Consider the following 17,240-nt stretch of genomic DNA (forward strand, 5'->3'; position numbering starts at 1 on the left):
GTTTTTCTAATGTATTATTAGTGTCATATTTTTAATTCTTAGCAGCTGGACCGTACAGAGAGTTTTTGTTTTCCTTGTGGATTTCAGCACATTAGAAGAAAAGAAGCATGAAACAGAATAACTGCATTTCACATGCATTTCTTTTATCGGGATCTTACATTCTGGCCAGGTTAAAGCCAGCAGTGCAATTTAGCTTAAAAATCAAAGCACTTCAAGGTACTCTCATCTTTAAATAACATTCAAAGTACTTTTACTCTCACGGCTTGGCCATGTTTAATTCAGATTGAAAAAGCTCCTCTCCATTTCAGCATACAGGCATTCATCAGGGAACAGATTTCATGGAAACAGTTCCTTTTTGGGGGGATTTCACCAATGGCAAACTTAAAAACCTAAGCCAGGTGTTGAAGCTCAGAAGAATACGAATGCAAATCACTAGTGTAATTGTATTATACTGCTATAATACCATGAGTGTAACTTGAATCTTAGTCAATCTAACTATTTAAATTGAATAAGATTCAAATAAGATTGAATAAAACAGTAAAATCTAAGTCGTCATTTAACCCAGGCCTGTACTTTATAAAATCAGAAAGCTTCCTTTTGGTTAAGTCTCCTTTATGTGTCACATCTTTGTATGGAAAGAATGATGTAATCACTTCCAAAGGCCTACAGTATAGATGGGTTACTAATATGGAGGTCCAGGTAGTGTCTAGCCATGGGCTAACTAATATTGCCCGTGCATGTGGAGTGTTTGTGCTCTGCTCTCCTGTAAATGTCTCATTTTTTTCCCGTGTAAACAACTTTGCAGCTGGGACATTCTAGCCTATAGATGATCGATGAGGTTTTGCAGTAACTGAAATGATTAATAGTAAACTCCTTTTGAGAAAACAACAGATCTCCATCTGTGCCAGATGGAGATCTGTCTGTGCAACGACTTCATTGATTGCACTTGTAGGACCCCTCCCCTAGGTGTTAGACCCAATCATGATAGCTGTGTAGCTGTTCATCTTGTAGAGTCAAAGACCTGCTAAAACTGGTGGGTCAGGTAAGATCTGGATCAATACATCATCTTTTTCAATCATACCCCCACTTTGTGCCAATTTATAGCATTCTTTCTGTTGGTTCGGGAACATTTCTTTGTAGGTTAGTTTCTGTTATTTCTGTACCCACGTTGCAAATTTTCCATGGAACTGACTGTAAGAGGCATTTTCCTCCAGCCACTTTGGATGAAAACTCTAAATACAGATGTGTACAAAGATGTAAGTGCTGTATTCTCTCCTTGCTGTTGTCTAAAGATAGCTTAAGATTAGGTCTATTGTTGCTTTGAAAAATAATGTGCTTACCTCGGATGAACATCCATCACTCCTAATTGTCATGGGATTATGGCGACCACCAAAAACGTAGCTGAGTGCTGCTGGGCCCTGCACATGATCTATAATTGTGTACAATTACTTAATGTGCATGGTTTTGAAATTGTCTGTATGTGTGTGAGTGTTTTCCAGTTGTTTGAGCTTGTTAAGCATGCCGGTAGCATCCTGAACAAAAGCAGGTAATAAAGATAAGAAAGGTTTAATGAAAAAGTCAATGTATTTTACTGCTGGCTTCATAAGGCTGTCTTTGCCTGATATCAAAGGGGAATTTTCAGTAGATTCATGTATCTCTGGAAGCATTCAAAAAGCAGGGTTTTCTTTCATCTTCAGAGATCCAGCTTTTTTTGCTTGCGACTGTGAGGATTTCTCCTAATTCTGTTTTCAGAGATGCAGCTGCATTGTGTGGCAAAAGTTGGTATAAGTCAGTGTTATTTAGTGTTATTTTGCACTTCGGCTGCTGCAAAATCGCACACAAAAAGGATTTTAAAAAGCCAAATGGTTCAAAAGGCCAGAACTACAATAAATAGATGCTTGTCCGTGCACCGGTGAGAAAGGTGAGGAAGCTGTGGGATTGCAGTGGTAAATAGTAGTAGTAGTATATATAGTATACATCATTTTTGCAGGTTTGTCTGAATAAAAATGGAAAACGTGTTATTGTCTGGACAGTTTGCAAAGCTTCACATGATTTAGCAAGACTGGATGTTGTTTCTGGAGAGGTAATTGAGTATGCTGTGATAATATGGAGGGACAGCCGGTATTAATAGCACATTCATTCAAACCCACCTACTTGTGGCCTGTTCATCACCCTGTAAAACTGTGCTCCACTGAATGTTTTACTACAGTATCATTACATTACTGCAGTGTCATTGCAACATAATTATTCTGAACTGAAGCAGCTACCTCTTCTCTTGATATTCTTCCGTTAGATTTACCATGAACACAGTTCTTGAACGCAGTTAGTCTCAGCACTTCAATCGTTAAATCAATCTGGAGGTTTAATGAATTGGCGAGAAAATTGGCCTCTTTTCTTTTACATACATACATATAACAGTCGTGCAACTATATTAAAGAAATTTCATCCCTGAACAACCGTGCACTTATTTTCAGAATTGTCTCTCATTCCAAACTGTTTTTTATTGAATTTTATTAAATTTGTAGTCTTTCAGCGGGCTACATCTTGATGACTAATGAGTTCCTATTGGCGGATGATGCATCAAATTGTCCCCTACAGCTAGCCTCTATTATTAGCCTGTCACACATGCTCTAATGTTTTAGTAACCTTTGGTGACCCAAATTGATCTTTGGATTGCACAGATTAAAACAATAATGGCTAGACTTTAGCAAACAGCATGAATTTCTATATATGTACGCCCATCGACCTCAGTGTTAAAACCATCTGCCCAGTAATATGTAGCTCATTAGCAGCAGATCTCCTGGATCCTGCAGTTTTCAGCATATACTTCTGTGCATCAGACGTGTTCCAGAGGATCTTGTTCGACTGGAAGGATCAGTGCAGCGGCTTCTCTATTGCAATCTTCGAGATGTTTTTGTGGTGTGCCGGGGCGCACTGGCCTGCTGAATGGTGGGGTCTGCAATATTTATGAAGTGGTGTACGTCAAAGTAAAATCCACATTCATGCCACCACCCAAGCAGAACATTACATTGTTGATCAGCCTGTCAGCAGTTTAAATTGGTTTGAATGTTTGATCACTGTATAGCACCCCACACTTGAAACACACTGATTTATATGATTGCATAATTTTTCTAAACTGTGCATTTAATTATTGATGGTGAGTGATAAATAGACCAGCCTTAACACATGCCCAAAGCTAGTTAGTTAACTTCACCTGCCTACCGCTGTGCCTGTTCTGTAGAACATCTCTGATCTCTGCCCCTCTCCTGCAGCCTGGCTGCCTTGAATCTCCCTGCTGTTAGTACAGCAGGTGCTGCCACTGAATCTTTCTGCATTAACAGGCATCGCTTTCTAGTGCTTTCAAGTTTTTCCTACCCACCATTTTCTTTGCGTTTCATCTCCATGTTTAGAAAATCCTAACTTTGGTCTGACCGTTCCACGGTGGACACGATGTTCCCTGGAATATCCATCAAATGTGATTGTTGCACCCGCTCTTTGCAAAAGAAAGGGTTCAGTAGCTTTTAATGGGAAGAAAATGTCAAATAATATAAATGGAATAATTGGCACTGGCAAAGTGTCTCAGTGGCTGTATAAGATGTGAGCCTTTAAGCGTAATGAAGCTATTATGTTTAATGAAAAAGAAGAAAAGAGAGGCGCAGCTCCCAGCAGACAACAGGTGTGCCAACTGCAGCATCTGATTATTATCATCCTATATGGAGGAGATAAAAATAAGATTTGAAGTTGATCGTCATCATTAAGGACAGAGAGTGTTACGGTCACCTCACACACCGAGACTCCTGCAGTCCAGCAGCACTAAGCCAGTCATACAACATCATTAGGAGTGAAGGCGATGAACAGTAATGGCAACGATTTCTGTTCCATTCGGCGTCTGATGTTATTAAGTTATTGCAACAAAATAGCAAATGGGCCGTTTCAGAAATCATATCAAGGGTGCCAGATGCTGCCTGCAGAAACAGCCACAGATTGCATGGTTCGAGATCAGAGGTGGGCAATTAATTTTCCCAAGAGGCCACACGAGAAACTGGGACTATTGTGGAGGGCTGAGCTCAGTTCTGCTCAGTATTAATTTTGTCTCCTTTAAGCTTCTTTGTGTGACCCTCCACAACAGTCCCGGTTTCTCATGTGGCCCCTTGAGGAAATGAATTACCCACTCTTGCTGTAGAACAAGTGCTGTGAATCTCTTGAACATTTCAAAGCTTGTGAGGTGACTTTATTTTGTATCTATAGCTAGTGTTGCAAGTTCAGAAGTATAATTTTGATATTCTGATCTAAACCTTTTATTGCTTGAAAGTACTTATAAGAGCTCCTCAAAATGATTGCTTTTCAAACCAGCATTTTTCTGAACTTTTTCAAACTGTAAAACGTTAAATTTCCACAATTTTTAGATGAATGTGCTGATGGACATTAGCCAGCCAGAATGCACAGAATGCTCCTGATTTCCCACTAAATGGTCAGATAAATGTTTTGTTATCATTCTACAGAATATAGTCATTATATTAAGAAAGATTACATTTATATTTATTGGTTTATGATTTATCAAATGTTGGAGGTTAGCACTGTTGTCTTACAGTAAGAAGGTTCTGGGATCGACTCCACCACCTGCTGCTGGGACCTTTCTCTGTGGAGTTTGTGTGTTCTCGCTGTGTCTGCGTGGGTTCTCTCTGGCTTCCTCCTACAGTCCAAAGACATGCAGATTGCAAATTGCCCATAGGTGTGAACATGAGTGTGAACGGTTGTCTGTCTCTCTGTCAGGCCTGTGACACACTGGTAACCTATGGCAGCTGGGTTGGGCTCCAGCCTCCCTTGCAACCCTGAATTGGATAAGTGGAAGAGGATTTACAGATAGAGTTGTCAAATGTGAACTGTGAAACAAAGACTCTTACAGAAGATGACAGGTACTGAACTGAAGACATGAGCTTCAGCAGTCACCAATAAATCTTGGTTTCCTCTCGTAAACTGCAGAATTTGAATTCGGTGCCATTATGCACAAAGGGCCAAGCTGACAAACGACAATGGTTTTCACGTTTCAAAATGAAAACGTGTAACCTTTGAAAGCTTTTCCTATTTCTCTTTGTGAGATCAGCTTCTGCATAAACCACTGAAAGCTTTTTTTAAAATAAGGCATATTTACGCCCTTCAGGTGACAGCTTGTTGGCCTTCTGAATTTCACTAGCGCCTGCGGCTTGAAAGGCATTTTGACAATAAATTAATGTGGCTTGTTTTATATTTTGATTCATGTTTCTCTGCAGATCAAGGATTCTGTCCCTGTAGTTCTCAGTGAAGCACAGCAGCTCTCTCTTCCAATAATACCTGCATTCACTTCTGCACTGAATGTGGATATCTGTTGCATACCTCGCTTCAATTGAACGCGTACTCAGATGTTGCCCTCAGTGTGTTAGTATTGTCCAACTGAATTCAGTTTCAACAGCTTCCCAGTGTGAAGTCACACATTTTATACTCGAGTGATTTTTTTCTGTCGGGTTCCAAGCGACAAGTACAAATCAGATGCTGTTCAAGGCCACCGGCAGGTTTGCGTTGCTCAAGTGTCTCGGAGCAGATGGGAGTGTTTCTTTTCCCCACATTCAAGTTTTATAAATGCCTCTTAGTACCGTTCAGTAAATATTTCAATAATGCATGTAATACTGGAGGAATAAAGGTCTGCTGCTTTGTCTTGGTTTGTATTTTTGTGGCTCTTGTCATTGGCGGTTAAGTGTTCACGGTGTCAAACAATGTCAAAAAAATCCCGCTATGCATTCACTGACAGGCGAACAGAAACGAGGTTGGAATGACAGGTTCAAACAAAGGCTCGACAGCATTCACACACAAAGACGCAGTCACATTTTAAAAGCCCTGAAAATTTTTAAGATCTATGAAAACCTTTGTAGACAACTACATCACAGCTGCAACTGTTTATGCGAGAGGGCGAAGAGTTGAATAAACTCTGCTTTTGTCAGAATTACAAAGGCACAGGGTCATCTTTTAGATATCTCAGCCACACAGGCTGAGATATCTAAAATCCACTGGCTTGATAAGAAGCCAGTGGATGAATGCATTCAGAGATTCTTTAATGTCACTGTTAGACTCAAACCTACGTGACAAATAAAGGAGACTGCACAGTGTTTTAATCATGCAGAGTAAATAATGTGTACAGTAGTGTGTGAATGTCAGTCAGTCAACCAGCATGCTTTAGAGTCTTTTGAGCCCAACTTGCTTAGGTGTGCTGTATCTCTAACCAGGTCAGCTCCACCCACCAATTTCCTGTAAGAAATTGAAAGACACAGCAAATAAGGACAGGACAACGAGGCCAGCCCAGAGGCCGTCGCCAGTAAATGAATTGCTGGCATAGACAGGTTCTGTTTGCACCACCACCAGGTTATTAGACATGGCAATGGAAACAACAGCACCGGAGTGCAATTTCAACAAATTGTGAACTTCAGACAATCATTGTAGAAGCCCAGAAAAGGAAACACGTTTTATGTGATGGTCTGAGGTCTAAAATCACAAACGGAATAAAAATACTGAATGGAAACAAGTAGCAGAGGCTTTAACTAAGTTCAAAGCCAAAGAAACCAAAAGAAGGTAGAAGCCATATTTGAGTAACCGCTAACACCTGTTATTGGCACATCTATGATTCTACACTAGCAATGGATTTATATATATATGCATATGTATATTCTTTTGCTGCTACAAAGGGAAGGAAAAATTACAGCAAGCAAACTTTTTCACCACTTGTTTGTGCAACTGCCAAACTTTCTCTGTTTGGCTGTAAAGAGTATTTCTAAAATTTACGGTGAGAATTCAATGGGAACGGTGTTAGACCATAAAATGCAAAATGGTCTATCGCCATTGCAGAAACATTTAATAGCCATAAATCAATCAAAAATAAATCAGTTCAACTTTTACTGTCATAATATGTAGAAATCTTCTTTTTTTTTTTTTACTGTGAAAATCACTTTTTTTTTAATCACTTTTATGCTGAAAATACAAAAATATCATATCAACAGAAGACTAAATAGTGGCCGAGGAAGTGTCTGGATATACTCCCAATCCAAAAAGGCCTGTGCTACCGTGACATCGCTGTGCAACCATAAGAGTGGCACAAGGTCAGGTTGAAGCACCTTGTCTCGGTTCCTAAGTCCAGTAAGATTTCCACCAAGAACAATCAGATCAAAGATGCTGCTCTCGTCGACATGCAAGGCTGCAGCTACAGCTCAGATACGCATGCAAGCATCCAGCGTGCCGATAGGCCGGCCTCGATTAACTTCAGCCAGGCGTAGCATGCTGGAACATGATAATGTGTATATACTGGTTTTTGTATTCTTAGATGGACTTGAGAATATGGTAAATTGAACCATTTCTGAGGTGTACAAGTGAGTTCATTTGTGTTTGGTAAGCAAAGGAATAATCCTACCACTGACTAAAAATCAACTGAAATTGAAAACTACTCATAGAGTGTGTTTGGGTACCTGAGAGATGTACTGAAAATAGATGTGCATTTCTTCTTTCTTTTTTTTTTTACCCTGTTAAAGAATTTTTGAAAGGCAGTTAGAGTCTGTTGATTTTATTTTAAGGACAGAAGTTGAAGTCTGAACCCAGTTGTACATCATCTAGTTCTTATTTGAGCTGAGTCCTTTTTTAACTGACACGTTGGAGCATCTTTTCACAGTGAGGAAAATGATGCAGAGATGAAGGTGGAGGCGGTCCAGGGGAAAGTACAGTCCAAAACAAGATTCATGAGAATCCATTGAGACCAGGACAGAAAGTGCAAATTCGGCACACGCTGCACTTTTAGACAGAGTTCAGAGTTAACACCTACCACTTGAACACCACAGAATTCTTGAAAAGGCCAGAGCTGTGAAAAAGAGACTGTCTGTCAACATCAATGTAAACCTGCTGCAGCGCTCGCTGGAAATGGATGATATTCATGAACCAGGATGAGTGGAAAATGCAGGTGACGTGGACCTTGGCAGGACTTTCATGCAATGACTTGTGATCACACACGCATCACTTTTCCAGTCCAGCTCTTTTTACTCACAATGCTCTCGTTATCACGACTGCCCACACACACACTATCCATAGACTCTTCATTAGAGCCTCTCACAGGCACACTCATCCATCCCCACAGGCAATATCACAGGCCTGCCACTACAGCATGGGTAGTAATGACTGTACAGGTCACAGCCTTACAGTTCAGTGCCACTGTAAGGATTTTTCTAAACTAAACTGTTGCTGTTACTTAAGACAGTGTGGTACTTGTGCTTGTTATGCACAGTGTTTCTTAAATGTGTTGAATGGGGCTTTAAATTTGCAATAAAGGATTTTTGGACATATAAGTGTTTTTTAAGCTGAGCAGTCATAGTTTTCTATTCTAATAACTTTACCTGCTAAATCCTCCTCTGTGTTGGCCAACTAAGCAGCCACAAAGCTGCCAAATCCCACATTAAGAGCAAGGAAAGTGAAATTCGTGGTGTAGTCCACTAAGTAGTGGCTACAACAGCCAAAGAATTGTTGCAAAGACATTGATTGCGGTTTCTTTTACATTTTTTTTTTTTAGCTTGCCCTGGAACGTTGTTGATGGGTTTAGTGTCTGGCATGGCAGGTTCAGGTTTACTAACGTGGGGTTTCCCCCCCCTAGGTTTTATGAGAGTCTGCAGTGGATGTCAGACAATAAAAATATGAATTTATATATTTTCAGATGCAGCTTTCTGGTCCAAGGGGTTTACACTCGGGCAGCATTTTGATGAATAACTTCGAAGATGTCTGAAATTTTGGCTTACTGCATGACTTTCCATATTGATCCAGCCGAGAACTATTTTGCCGCGCACCAAGGAAAAAAATATATATATATTTTTCGGTACCAGTGAAATGCAGAGTTGACTGTGTTTGCTTTCTCTGGCTCTGACTCAGCTCCTTGATGTAAGGACATTTATAAAATAGCACAATCAGGAAGGTAAGTCTGCAGAAATGAATAATTAAATTAGAACAGCACTGTAGCCTGTTATGATAGCACTTACCCTTTTACTACAGTGTGTCAGGCAGGCTTTTCTCCTGTGTATCTATCATATTGACACACACAGAGCTCACCACCCGGCTTTAAAATGTCTGCAGTGCCCGTGTGTCACATAGCTTTCATTGCAAATGCCACTCCATTACTTCTTATGTCCGCTTTCATCTGCACAGAGACAGCCACTTCCTTTGCTTTTGATAATCCATCTCCTTCTCTTTACTTGCTTAAACTTCTGAGCATCAGAATAACTAAGACTAATAATTAACTTTCTTTTCTTCCTGCCTCTCAGGTACACAAAGATTGTACATTCAAAAGTGATTTTTAAATCTAGTCTGGATGTTGAAACTGTCTTGGAGACAAAAACAAAAAACGGCGAAGCAGTGAGAGGGTAGAGAGAGGGTTCTTCTTTTTTTTCTGTCAACTTGCCTTCAGAATAAATTCAAGCAACGTCAGATATGAAAAATTCAGGCCCTTCTCATGTCGAAGTGATACAGCCGGCATATGTGCTGCTCCTGTACTCACATTACTGCTGTTTGTACTGCTGAAGGGAGACAGAGACAGCAGGGCTTCGAATTTAAAAAGTTTTCCCAAAGAATATTAGGTCAGAGAGAAAGGATTAGTAGATAAGGATGTTGCCACATGGGATCCTTTAGCTTAGGAGTATTTTCTATCATGGTTTCTTTATACAGGAGGAAAAGAGTCGTTGTAAGGGTTCCTTCGCCTGTGTATTTATTACAAGACATCTTAATAGTGAGTTTACTTTTGGGGGCTAATGTTTGCTCATCATGTGCATATTTTTTTTCTGTGTGTCTCCGCAGCCGTGCTACGAGCGGGTAAAGGACTGGCTTAATGAGAACCTGGTGGCACTTTGGATCTTTGCACTATGCACAGCACTTACTCAGGTAATTACAGCTGGAAAGCTGTGTGATTTTTATTTTTTTTCCCCAAGACCCTTTAGCTCCATCCTATCTATGGCACTGCTTCAGAAAAAGGCTCCTACTTTGAGATAAATAAATCTAATACTGCCTGTTTCCTTTGCATTAAGCGTAGGAACGCAGGATTTTTGTGGACAGCTTGAGCCCATATAAGCCTCTTGTGTTACTGCTGAAGACCACATAGGGAGGTTTGACTTTCCATAAAATTCTTTTATCTCCTTTCCAGCCAAGTGATACGTGATGTGGTTTCACAATCTGGGTGGAGAAATATGCTCTGCCTGAGAACATCGATCACACGAGGCTCCTGTGTGGCTGTAGGCTGATTTTTAGTCACCCATTAGAGTCTCAGTGCCCTTGAAAACCCTGCATGCAACATCCTACGTGATAAACCTACACGGAGCAAAATGAAAACTAGATCAAAGAAGGAAGAGCTTCCGGTCTTGTCGTAAATAATCTGTGGTACAGTACAACACAAGGAGTTATTTACGGTTTAAATAATTGCAAGTAAGAATTTTACAAGTGAAAAACCGAGTGAATATCTAACAGAACGTGCAGAGACTTGTGGTGTAATCATAGACTCCACGCTCGCCTGTTCAACTGCTCGTTAACACAGATATGTAATCAACCAATCACATCACCACAACTCATCAAACTCTATTCTGAGGTTCAAATCGAGCGTCTGAATCGGGAAGAAAGGTGATTTCAGTGATTCCTGTGGGATTTTCACACACAGCCTTATTGACGTCCGAGGTCAGAGGAGGATGGATGGACTGCTTCAAGCTGAAAGGCAAGCAACAGTAGCTCAGAAAACCACTTATTACATCCAAGACATGCAGAAGGGCATCGCTGAATGCACAACACATCAAACCTTGAAGCAGATGAGCTTCAGCAGCAGAAGACCACAGGCTGCAGTTTACAAACAAACTCACCAAAACTGGGCAATCTGGTCATTAAGTAATGACGTGACGAATCCTACTTCCGGGCCTAAAGTAGTCTGTGTTGGCTTTTGTGTTGTTAACATGTTTAATGTTATGTATTTTCTTCTATTTAATATCAAAAAGCTCCTAAAACAGTCAGTGATCCCTGTTGACCTCCCTCGGCTTTTGTTACCACTAATCATTTATTTAAGCTCAGTTTTTAAAACCTTAGGATGTAACTACAGCCCAGCCCATGCAGCAGTATATGAATGACTAACCTCGTATTGTGGATGGATTATCTCAGTTGTTCTCCTGGCTGAAGTTTGGTCCTTTTACAGCATCCTGCCATACGATTACATTTGTTCCTGACCACCGAGAACACTCACGTTAACTTTTATCGAGTGGGAAAAAAGTTAGCTCGTTTATGTTATGCTAACATAACTGTGTCGCTAGCGGTCACGTAGCACATCATTATATACCAGCTAGCCAAACTTCAGTAACCCTACAAACGTCACTGCTGTTAAGTTTTCTGTCTTCATTTATGTTGGAAGTGATAACAGAGCTGTACGTTTTAATTTGTTTCCAAAACCCCGCAGTCAGGACATACTATATTGTATTTAGATAGAAGCTAGCGAGCTAACTCCCTGCTAACTTCTAACTCCGTTAAATGTCATAAATTCCGTTTTCATGGATGCCTGGATGTTAAACTCAATTGTTACACCTGGTAGAGCAGAACGCTGATCATTTTATTACAGATGAAAGACTTTAGACAGTTTTTGAACTCTCAGTAATGCCATAGTGATCGTTTGATATATGGACCTGCAGCGGAGTTTAGGCCCAGACACGGCTAGTGACGTCAGACTGAACAACCGGATAGAGGATTGGAACACAGTTCAGTTTGTTAGGGTTAGAATTTGGTGTAAACATCATGAAATCATATTTTGGGCTCCTTCGAACCAAATGACGATCACTCATTTTCCTTAATGACCACAGCGTACCCATCTTCCGATGGCTCCTCGTGTAGGATAAAGCTCAGATCATTCCAAACTGGTTTCTCGGCATCCACATTCACCAGATCTCAGTCCAGTATAGACAGTGGACTTTGCTACAGCATTTTGGCTGTTACCATATTGATTTGAGAAACCGAAGGCACTGCATGCTCTTACCAACCACAAAGCCACATAAGGAAGTTCTCCACTGGCTCCATGTTTATAGACCTCCATCTTTTATCTACAGTCTGTGGGTACATATAATTATTTACGATAGCTGATGTTAGTAAACATTAGATGAACTGATGGCGCACAACCGATATTAATGATATTACTGCTTGATCTAACAAAAGGCTTGCCTGCTTATGTTACACAAGATTTTTCATTAATCATCAGTGGATATTATTCACATCAGTGGCTGCAGTTTGGCAAGATTTGCATAGTTTTTTAAAGGCTTGCAGACATCTCTTTATTTAGCAACACACAGCTTGCACACAGCTCGAGAGAGATGTCTGAAAACCCCTTAAAGTGCAGCGTGTTTTAGGAGGCACTTTAGGAATAAACATTTTAGGAGTGGATGAGGTTTAGATAAACCCCAGAAGATATTTTTTTACTCATAGCATTAGAGACAGAGAATCGTGACAGTAAAGCAACTTCAAACCTAGAATCTGCTTATACATAAACCCAAATATATCCATAAATTCAACAAACCAGTGACTAGACAGTTCGGATAAATGAGGGATTATCATAATAGTAGTTCATATAAACACAGGCAACTGAAATCTTAAAGGTACTTATATTTTAAGACACCATGTTGACTAAAATTGAATCATGGGAGTGTAAAAACCATATTTTCATCCATCTTGGCTGTGCACAAAAGTTAGCTTTAGGGAAGTTTTATGGTCAAGGCTCGAGAGAAGTGTTTAATCAGGGTTTCCTACGGTGCGTGCGACACAGCAGGGTCTACAGGAACGTTTTAAAATGGGTTACAGATACTGGTAACAGCAGCCATTAAGCAAGCTCACTGAATTATGACTCTCCCACAAATCAGAAACAATAAGGGCCAGTTCTGTATTATTCTAAAAAGTTCGAACTATGTTAATGGAGCTGCATCATTTAATTCACTCGCAGTCAGGCAAACGCACACTTGGATTGCATCTGCATTGAGCCATTTAAATCTGAAAAGCAGTTTTTTTGTGTGTGTGTGCCAAAGTGATTTGCGCGCACATTAGCATTGCGGTGTCATTTCTGTGTCCACAGTGAAATGTCTGAATGCCACCATTTTGCAACATCTCTGTTTGTCCCCCGCGCACAATGAAACGACTTTTCTGGCATTTTAAGCTTTAAACACTCCAGAGACCAATTTAGTAAAAGGTCTGTTTTCAGGGGAGAAAAAGGCTCTTTTAGTCTGAATGTCTGGGCGGAGAGCTGAAACAGAGAGAAAGAGACACATTTACAATTTACCTGGCTTAATGTGGACGTGCTCCCACATAGAAACACGAGAATTTATTTTAGTCTTTAACTTTAAATTAAGGCACCTTTGTTTACTTTAATTAGTTTTTTTATTGGCATGCAGATGAGAAGCATACTGGCTCTATAACTACCAAGTGAATGACTCAAAAACTTTCTTATTTTTCTAATAGAAGAAAAGTATGTTGTTGTGCATGAAATATTGCTCTGTATGGACTCCCATGAGGTAACTGTCACTTTAGCAACTCTTGAAAAATTGTGCAAACCTGCACAAATAACCGAGCGCTAACAGTGCCCGAATATCATCAAGTCTTTCCAACTCAGTCTCATTCAAAAGTGAGGTTTTTTACCCAGTGAATCCACTGATATTTTACTTTAGATACAAGTTTCCCACTCTAAAGTGAATTCACACTTAGTGAATTCATTATAGAAGACAACTGCCACTTAATTAACAGACTGCATCCTCAAGTGATGTGTTACACCTTGAAAAAAGTGGAGAACCATTGAGATGCACAAGTTTGATTTTAGTGGTACAAGAACAAAGTCATCAGAAGTAGAACTATGTCCTTTAATAATAATCACTTCAGAGGTTTTCAAACCTAACTTGAAAGTTTTTTTTCAAAGTTTCTTTCAAGGCTGAGAACAAATGCACTGCCTAAATTTGCTGAATAACTTTCCGCTGACTGGCTTTATCGCTGTGTAAAGGACCACACAGGTTCAGCCATATCTATAATGCATCATAATGAGTCTGTGTGGGATAATGTGTGTGATCTCAGGTTGCATAACACTTTATACCAGTGTCAGTGAATTGTAAATTGATCATTACTTTTTACTGGTATCAAACGCATCATAATTATTGTGATGTTTCATTGTTATTAGTATCATTTGTGTTACTATAATTGTAGATTGTATTGTATAAAATAACAGCTCTATGGATACATATTGTATGATGTATTGCATCATAGATATCATGTACAAACGTGTCGAGCCACCTCTTATTTCTTTATATTTTGCCCACAAGGAGCCAAACTTTCGAGTCATTGTTCTATTATAGTTATTCTTTGTACTCATTTTGAGTCCAGTCCTTACCTGACCATTTCCAGGGCAATGTTTTTTGTTAGACGAATATTTAAGAATAAATAAGTCATCTAACTCAGGGGATGGTGCTGTGTCTACAAATAACAGACAACTCATTTTAAATTGTATCTTTGGGCACTTTGTTACTAGCAGCAGGTCACAAAAAATTATAATCTGTTCTCATTTCTTTAGCTGAATCTATGAAAAATACCAAAGATAGCATAGTTTTACAGACTTGAAATAGTATTTTCAACTCCAACAATGAGATTCCCAAATAGCTAATAGCTGGAAACTTGAAATATCTTAGAATGGCATGCAGTGTGTCCTTTATAATTAATCCTAAATGAATAGTAAAAAATCCAGCAAAAACCTGACACATAGCTGACACTGGACTTTCAACTAAGCTGTTCTCTGAAGCATTTCAGCCAGTAGTGTTGATGATCTCTTCAAAACTGAATTCTGATTGCAGATAAGTACTGTTAGATTTTCATTCACTGTGCAATACCATCTGGCAGCAGCTTCATTTTTCACTATGACAATGATCCCAAACACACTGCCATCACAGTAAAAGCATAGCTGGATAGAAAAACACAGTGGAACACTATCAGTCATGGATTGGCCTCCCAGAGCTCGACACTCGAGATTATTGAAGGAGTGTGGGATTGTGTTGAAAAAGAACTGAACAAAAAGTCAACCAACATCTTGAAGACTACTTAAAGAAATGACAAAAGAGAGCTCAGACTGTGTTGAAGAATAAAAGTGATCATTTTTAATTTAATTCAATTGTATTTATACAGCACCAAATCATAACAACAGTCGCCTCAAGGCACTTTATACAATAATATAACAGAGAAAACCCCAACAATCATGTGACCCCCTATGAGCAAGCACTTTGGCGACAGTGGGAAGGAAAAACTCGCCTTTAACAGGAAGAAACCTCCAGCAGAACCAGGCTCAGGGAGGGGCGGGCACTGGACGTGACCGGTTGGGGTGAGGGGAGGAAGACAGCACAAAAGACATGCTGTGGAAGCGAGCCAGAGATTAATAATAAGTAATGATTAAATGTAGAGAGGTGTAAAAGCACACAGTGAGTGGAAAAGGTACCTGAATAAGCATATTATAACCGATATGTGATATTGACTTTCAACCTCTGTTTTTGTCTTACTTAAAAAAGATAAAGCAGAATATTTAGCCAACATATCTTACACTTGAGTGTTGGGACTGTCTCCTTATCATAATCAGAGATACACTTCCTCTTCTTTCAGCTGCTCGCCACAGCGAATCATCACATCTGCCTCCTCAGTCTATTACTAGCATCCTTCTCTGTCACAGGAACCCTCTAGGTGATCTGTGATCGTTCTCTCTTCCCTAGCAGCTCTGTCTTCACCATCCTTTGTCCAATAAGTTAAGTTAGCTACACTAAGAGTTCGCTGTAACAGTGGGAGAATATCTTTTTGTCATGTATGGTTGAGCAGGTACACAGCGATCCAAAAAGTGAGATGAAAAGTTCCTTTTATATTTCACTCCCAGATCTCTGAACCCTTTAATGGCCAGCCTGTTTTTGTTGTGTTTGTGCAGATCCTGGGTCTGGTCTTCTCCATGACAATGTTCTGTCAGGCAGTGAAAGTGGAGACCTTCTACGCCTAGCGATCGACCCTTCCCTTCCACCCTTTGGCGCACTTGGATTGTTATTCATCAGAGAGGAACGGACATAGACCCACCCTGTTCTCCTCGTTCCTCTCTCCCTGCCTCTCCACCTGCTCCCCCTTCCCCCTCTTCTTTCCAGCGGTTGTCCTCTCTGTGACATTCGCTCTTGGATGTCACCGGTCAGTTTTCTTGCTAACTATCAACAAGCACAGTGTCAGTGTAATACCTGAGTTCCTATGGTTTGCTCTGTGTCGAAAGCTAATTTCTGTGATACATTTTATGAAACAGTATTACGAACATGTATAAAAAAAGAAAACAAAACAAAATCCAGTGTAACCCCTTTTTTAAAATCTGTGTTTCGGTTTTAAATTATTTTATGGTTTGTATGTGTTTTCAAAACGAGAGCTACAGTTGAGCAGTGTGCACTGTGTAAAGTGCTTTAAGTGCATGTCTCCTGCAATGATGTGTATTAAATGTTTTGGCTCAACCTTATCTTGTCGTTCCTTAACAGAAAACACCATTCTGGTTTAATGTGTAGTCATGCTTTTTTCTGCCTGGTATCCTGGATACTAAACATGAGCAATAATGGAAAAAAGGGAAAAAATGCCACGTAAAATTGTTAATTTGGCCTCTCTGCCACGGCACACTGCAGTCATTAAAACATTTTGTAGCGCCTAACTAATCAGGCATTAATTAGATACTTTAATGAAACCTGTGACCAAGTCTGAAGCGTGTGACTTTTTTATTTTTTATTGGCTGGAGTTTTTCATGAGACACGGGAATAAAAGGAGGAATTTAAATGAACAGTACAGTAGAAGGAGCCTTGAGACTGCCCTGGGGCAATTTCCCTTCCAGCACCAATCAACGCACCAATGACAAAGACTCATCTTTAAAGTCTCCTCTCGCCCTTTTATGACTCCCTAAGTTCCTTTTTTCTCCTCACCTTGGACCGTCGACTATAATACAAGAAATACACCAAGTGTGTACACCAGAGACAACCTTTGATTAAATAACCCCAAAGGGGGAAAAAGCTTTAAGACTTGTTTTCATCTGTAATTTAAAGTGCTGCAGGTGCTGGAAGTCTTTTTTGCTTTCATTGTGATTTCTGGTCCATTGATTCTTTTTATTTTCTTTAATTACAAAGTCATGACGTCAAAGGGCAAAAGTTCTAACATTA

The 17,240-nt window shown here is 39.8% G+C and overlaps 1 protein-coding gene across 3 annotated transcripts in view; it reads left to right on the forward strand.

The window, feature by feature from the left end:
• The window catches only part of tspan4a (tetraspanin 4a), a 166,824-nt gene extending 150,274 nt beyond the window's left edge, over positions 1 to 16,550 (forward strand). For all 3 annotated transcript variants that reach the window (XM_005930767.2, XM_014336296.2, XM_005930766.3), the window contains 2 exons: positions 9,847 to 9,930; positions 15,995 to 16,550. In XM_005930767.2, the coding sequence (XP_005930829.1) occupies positions 9,847 to 9,930; positions 15,995 to 16,063 (153 nt within the window). In that variant the 3' untranslated portion in view covers positions 16,064 to 16,550. The remainder of the gene's footprint in view (positions 1 to 9,846; positions 9,931 to 15,994) is intronic.
• The last annotated feature ends 690 nt before the right edge of the window (positions 16,551 to 17,240 follow it).

This window comes from Haplochromis burtoni, unplaced genomic scaffold, assembly GCF_018398535.1.
Source record: "Haplochromis burtoni strain Fernald_Lab_line unplaced genomic scaffold, NCSU_Asbu1 Contig_135, whole genome shotgun sequence".
In the NCBI taxonomy this organism is placed as follows: domain Eukaryota; kingdom Metazoa; phylum Chordata; class Actinopteri; order Cichliformes; family Cichlidae; genus Haplochromis; species Haplochromis burtoni.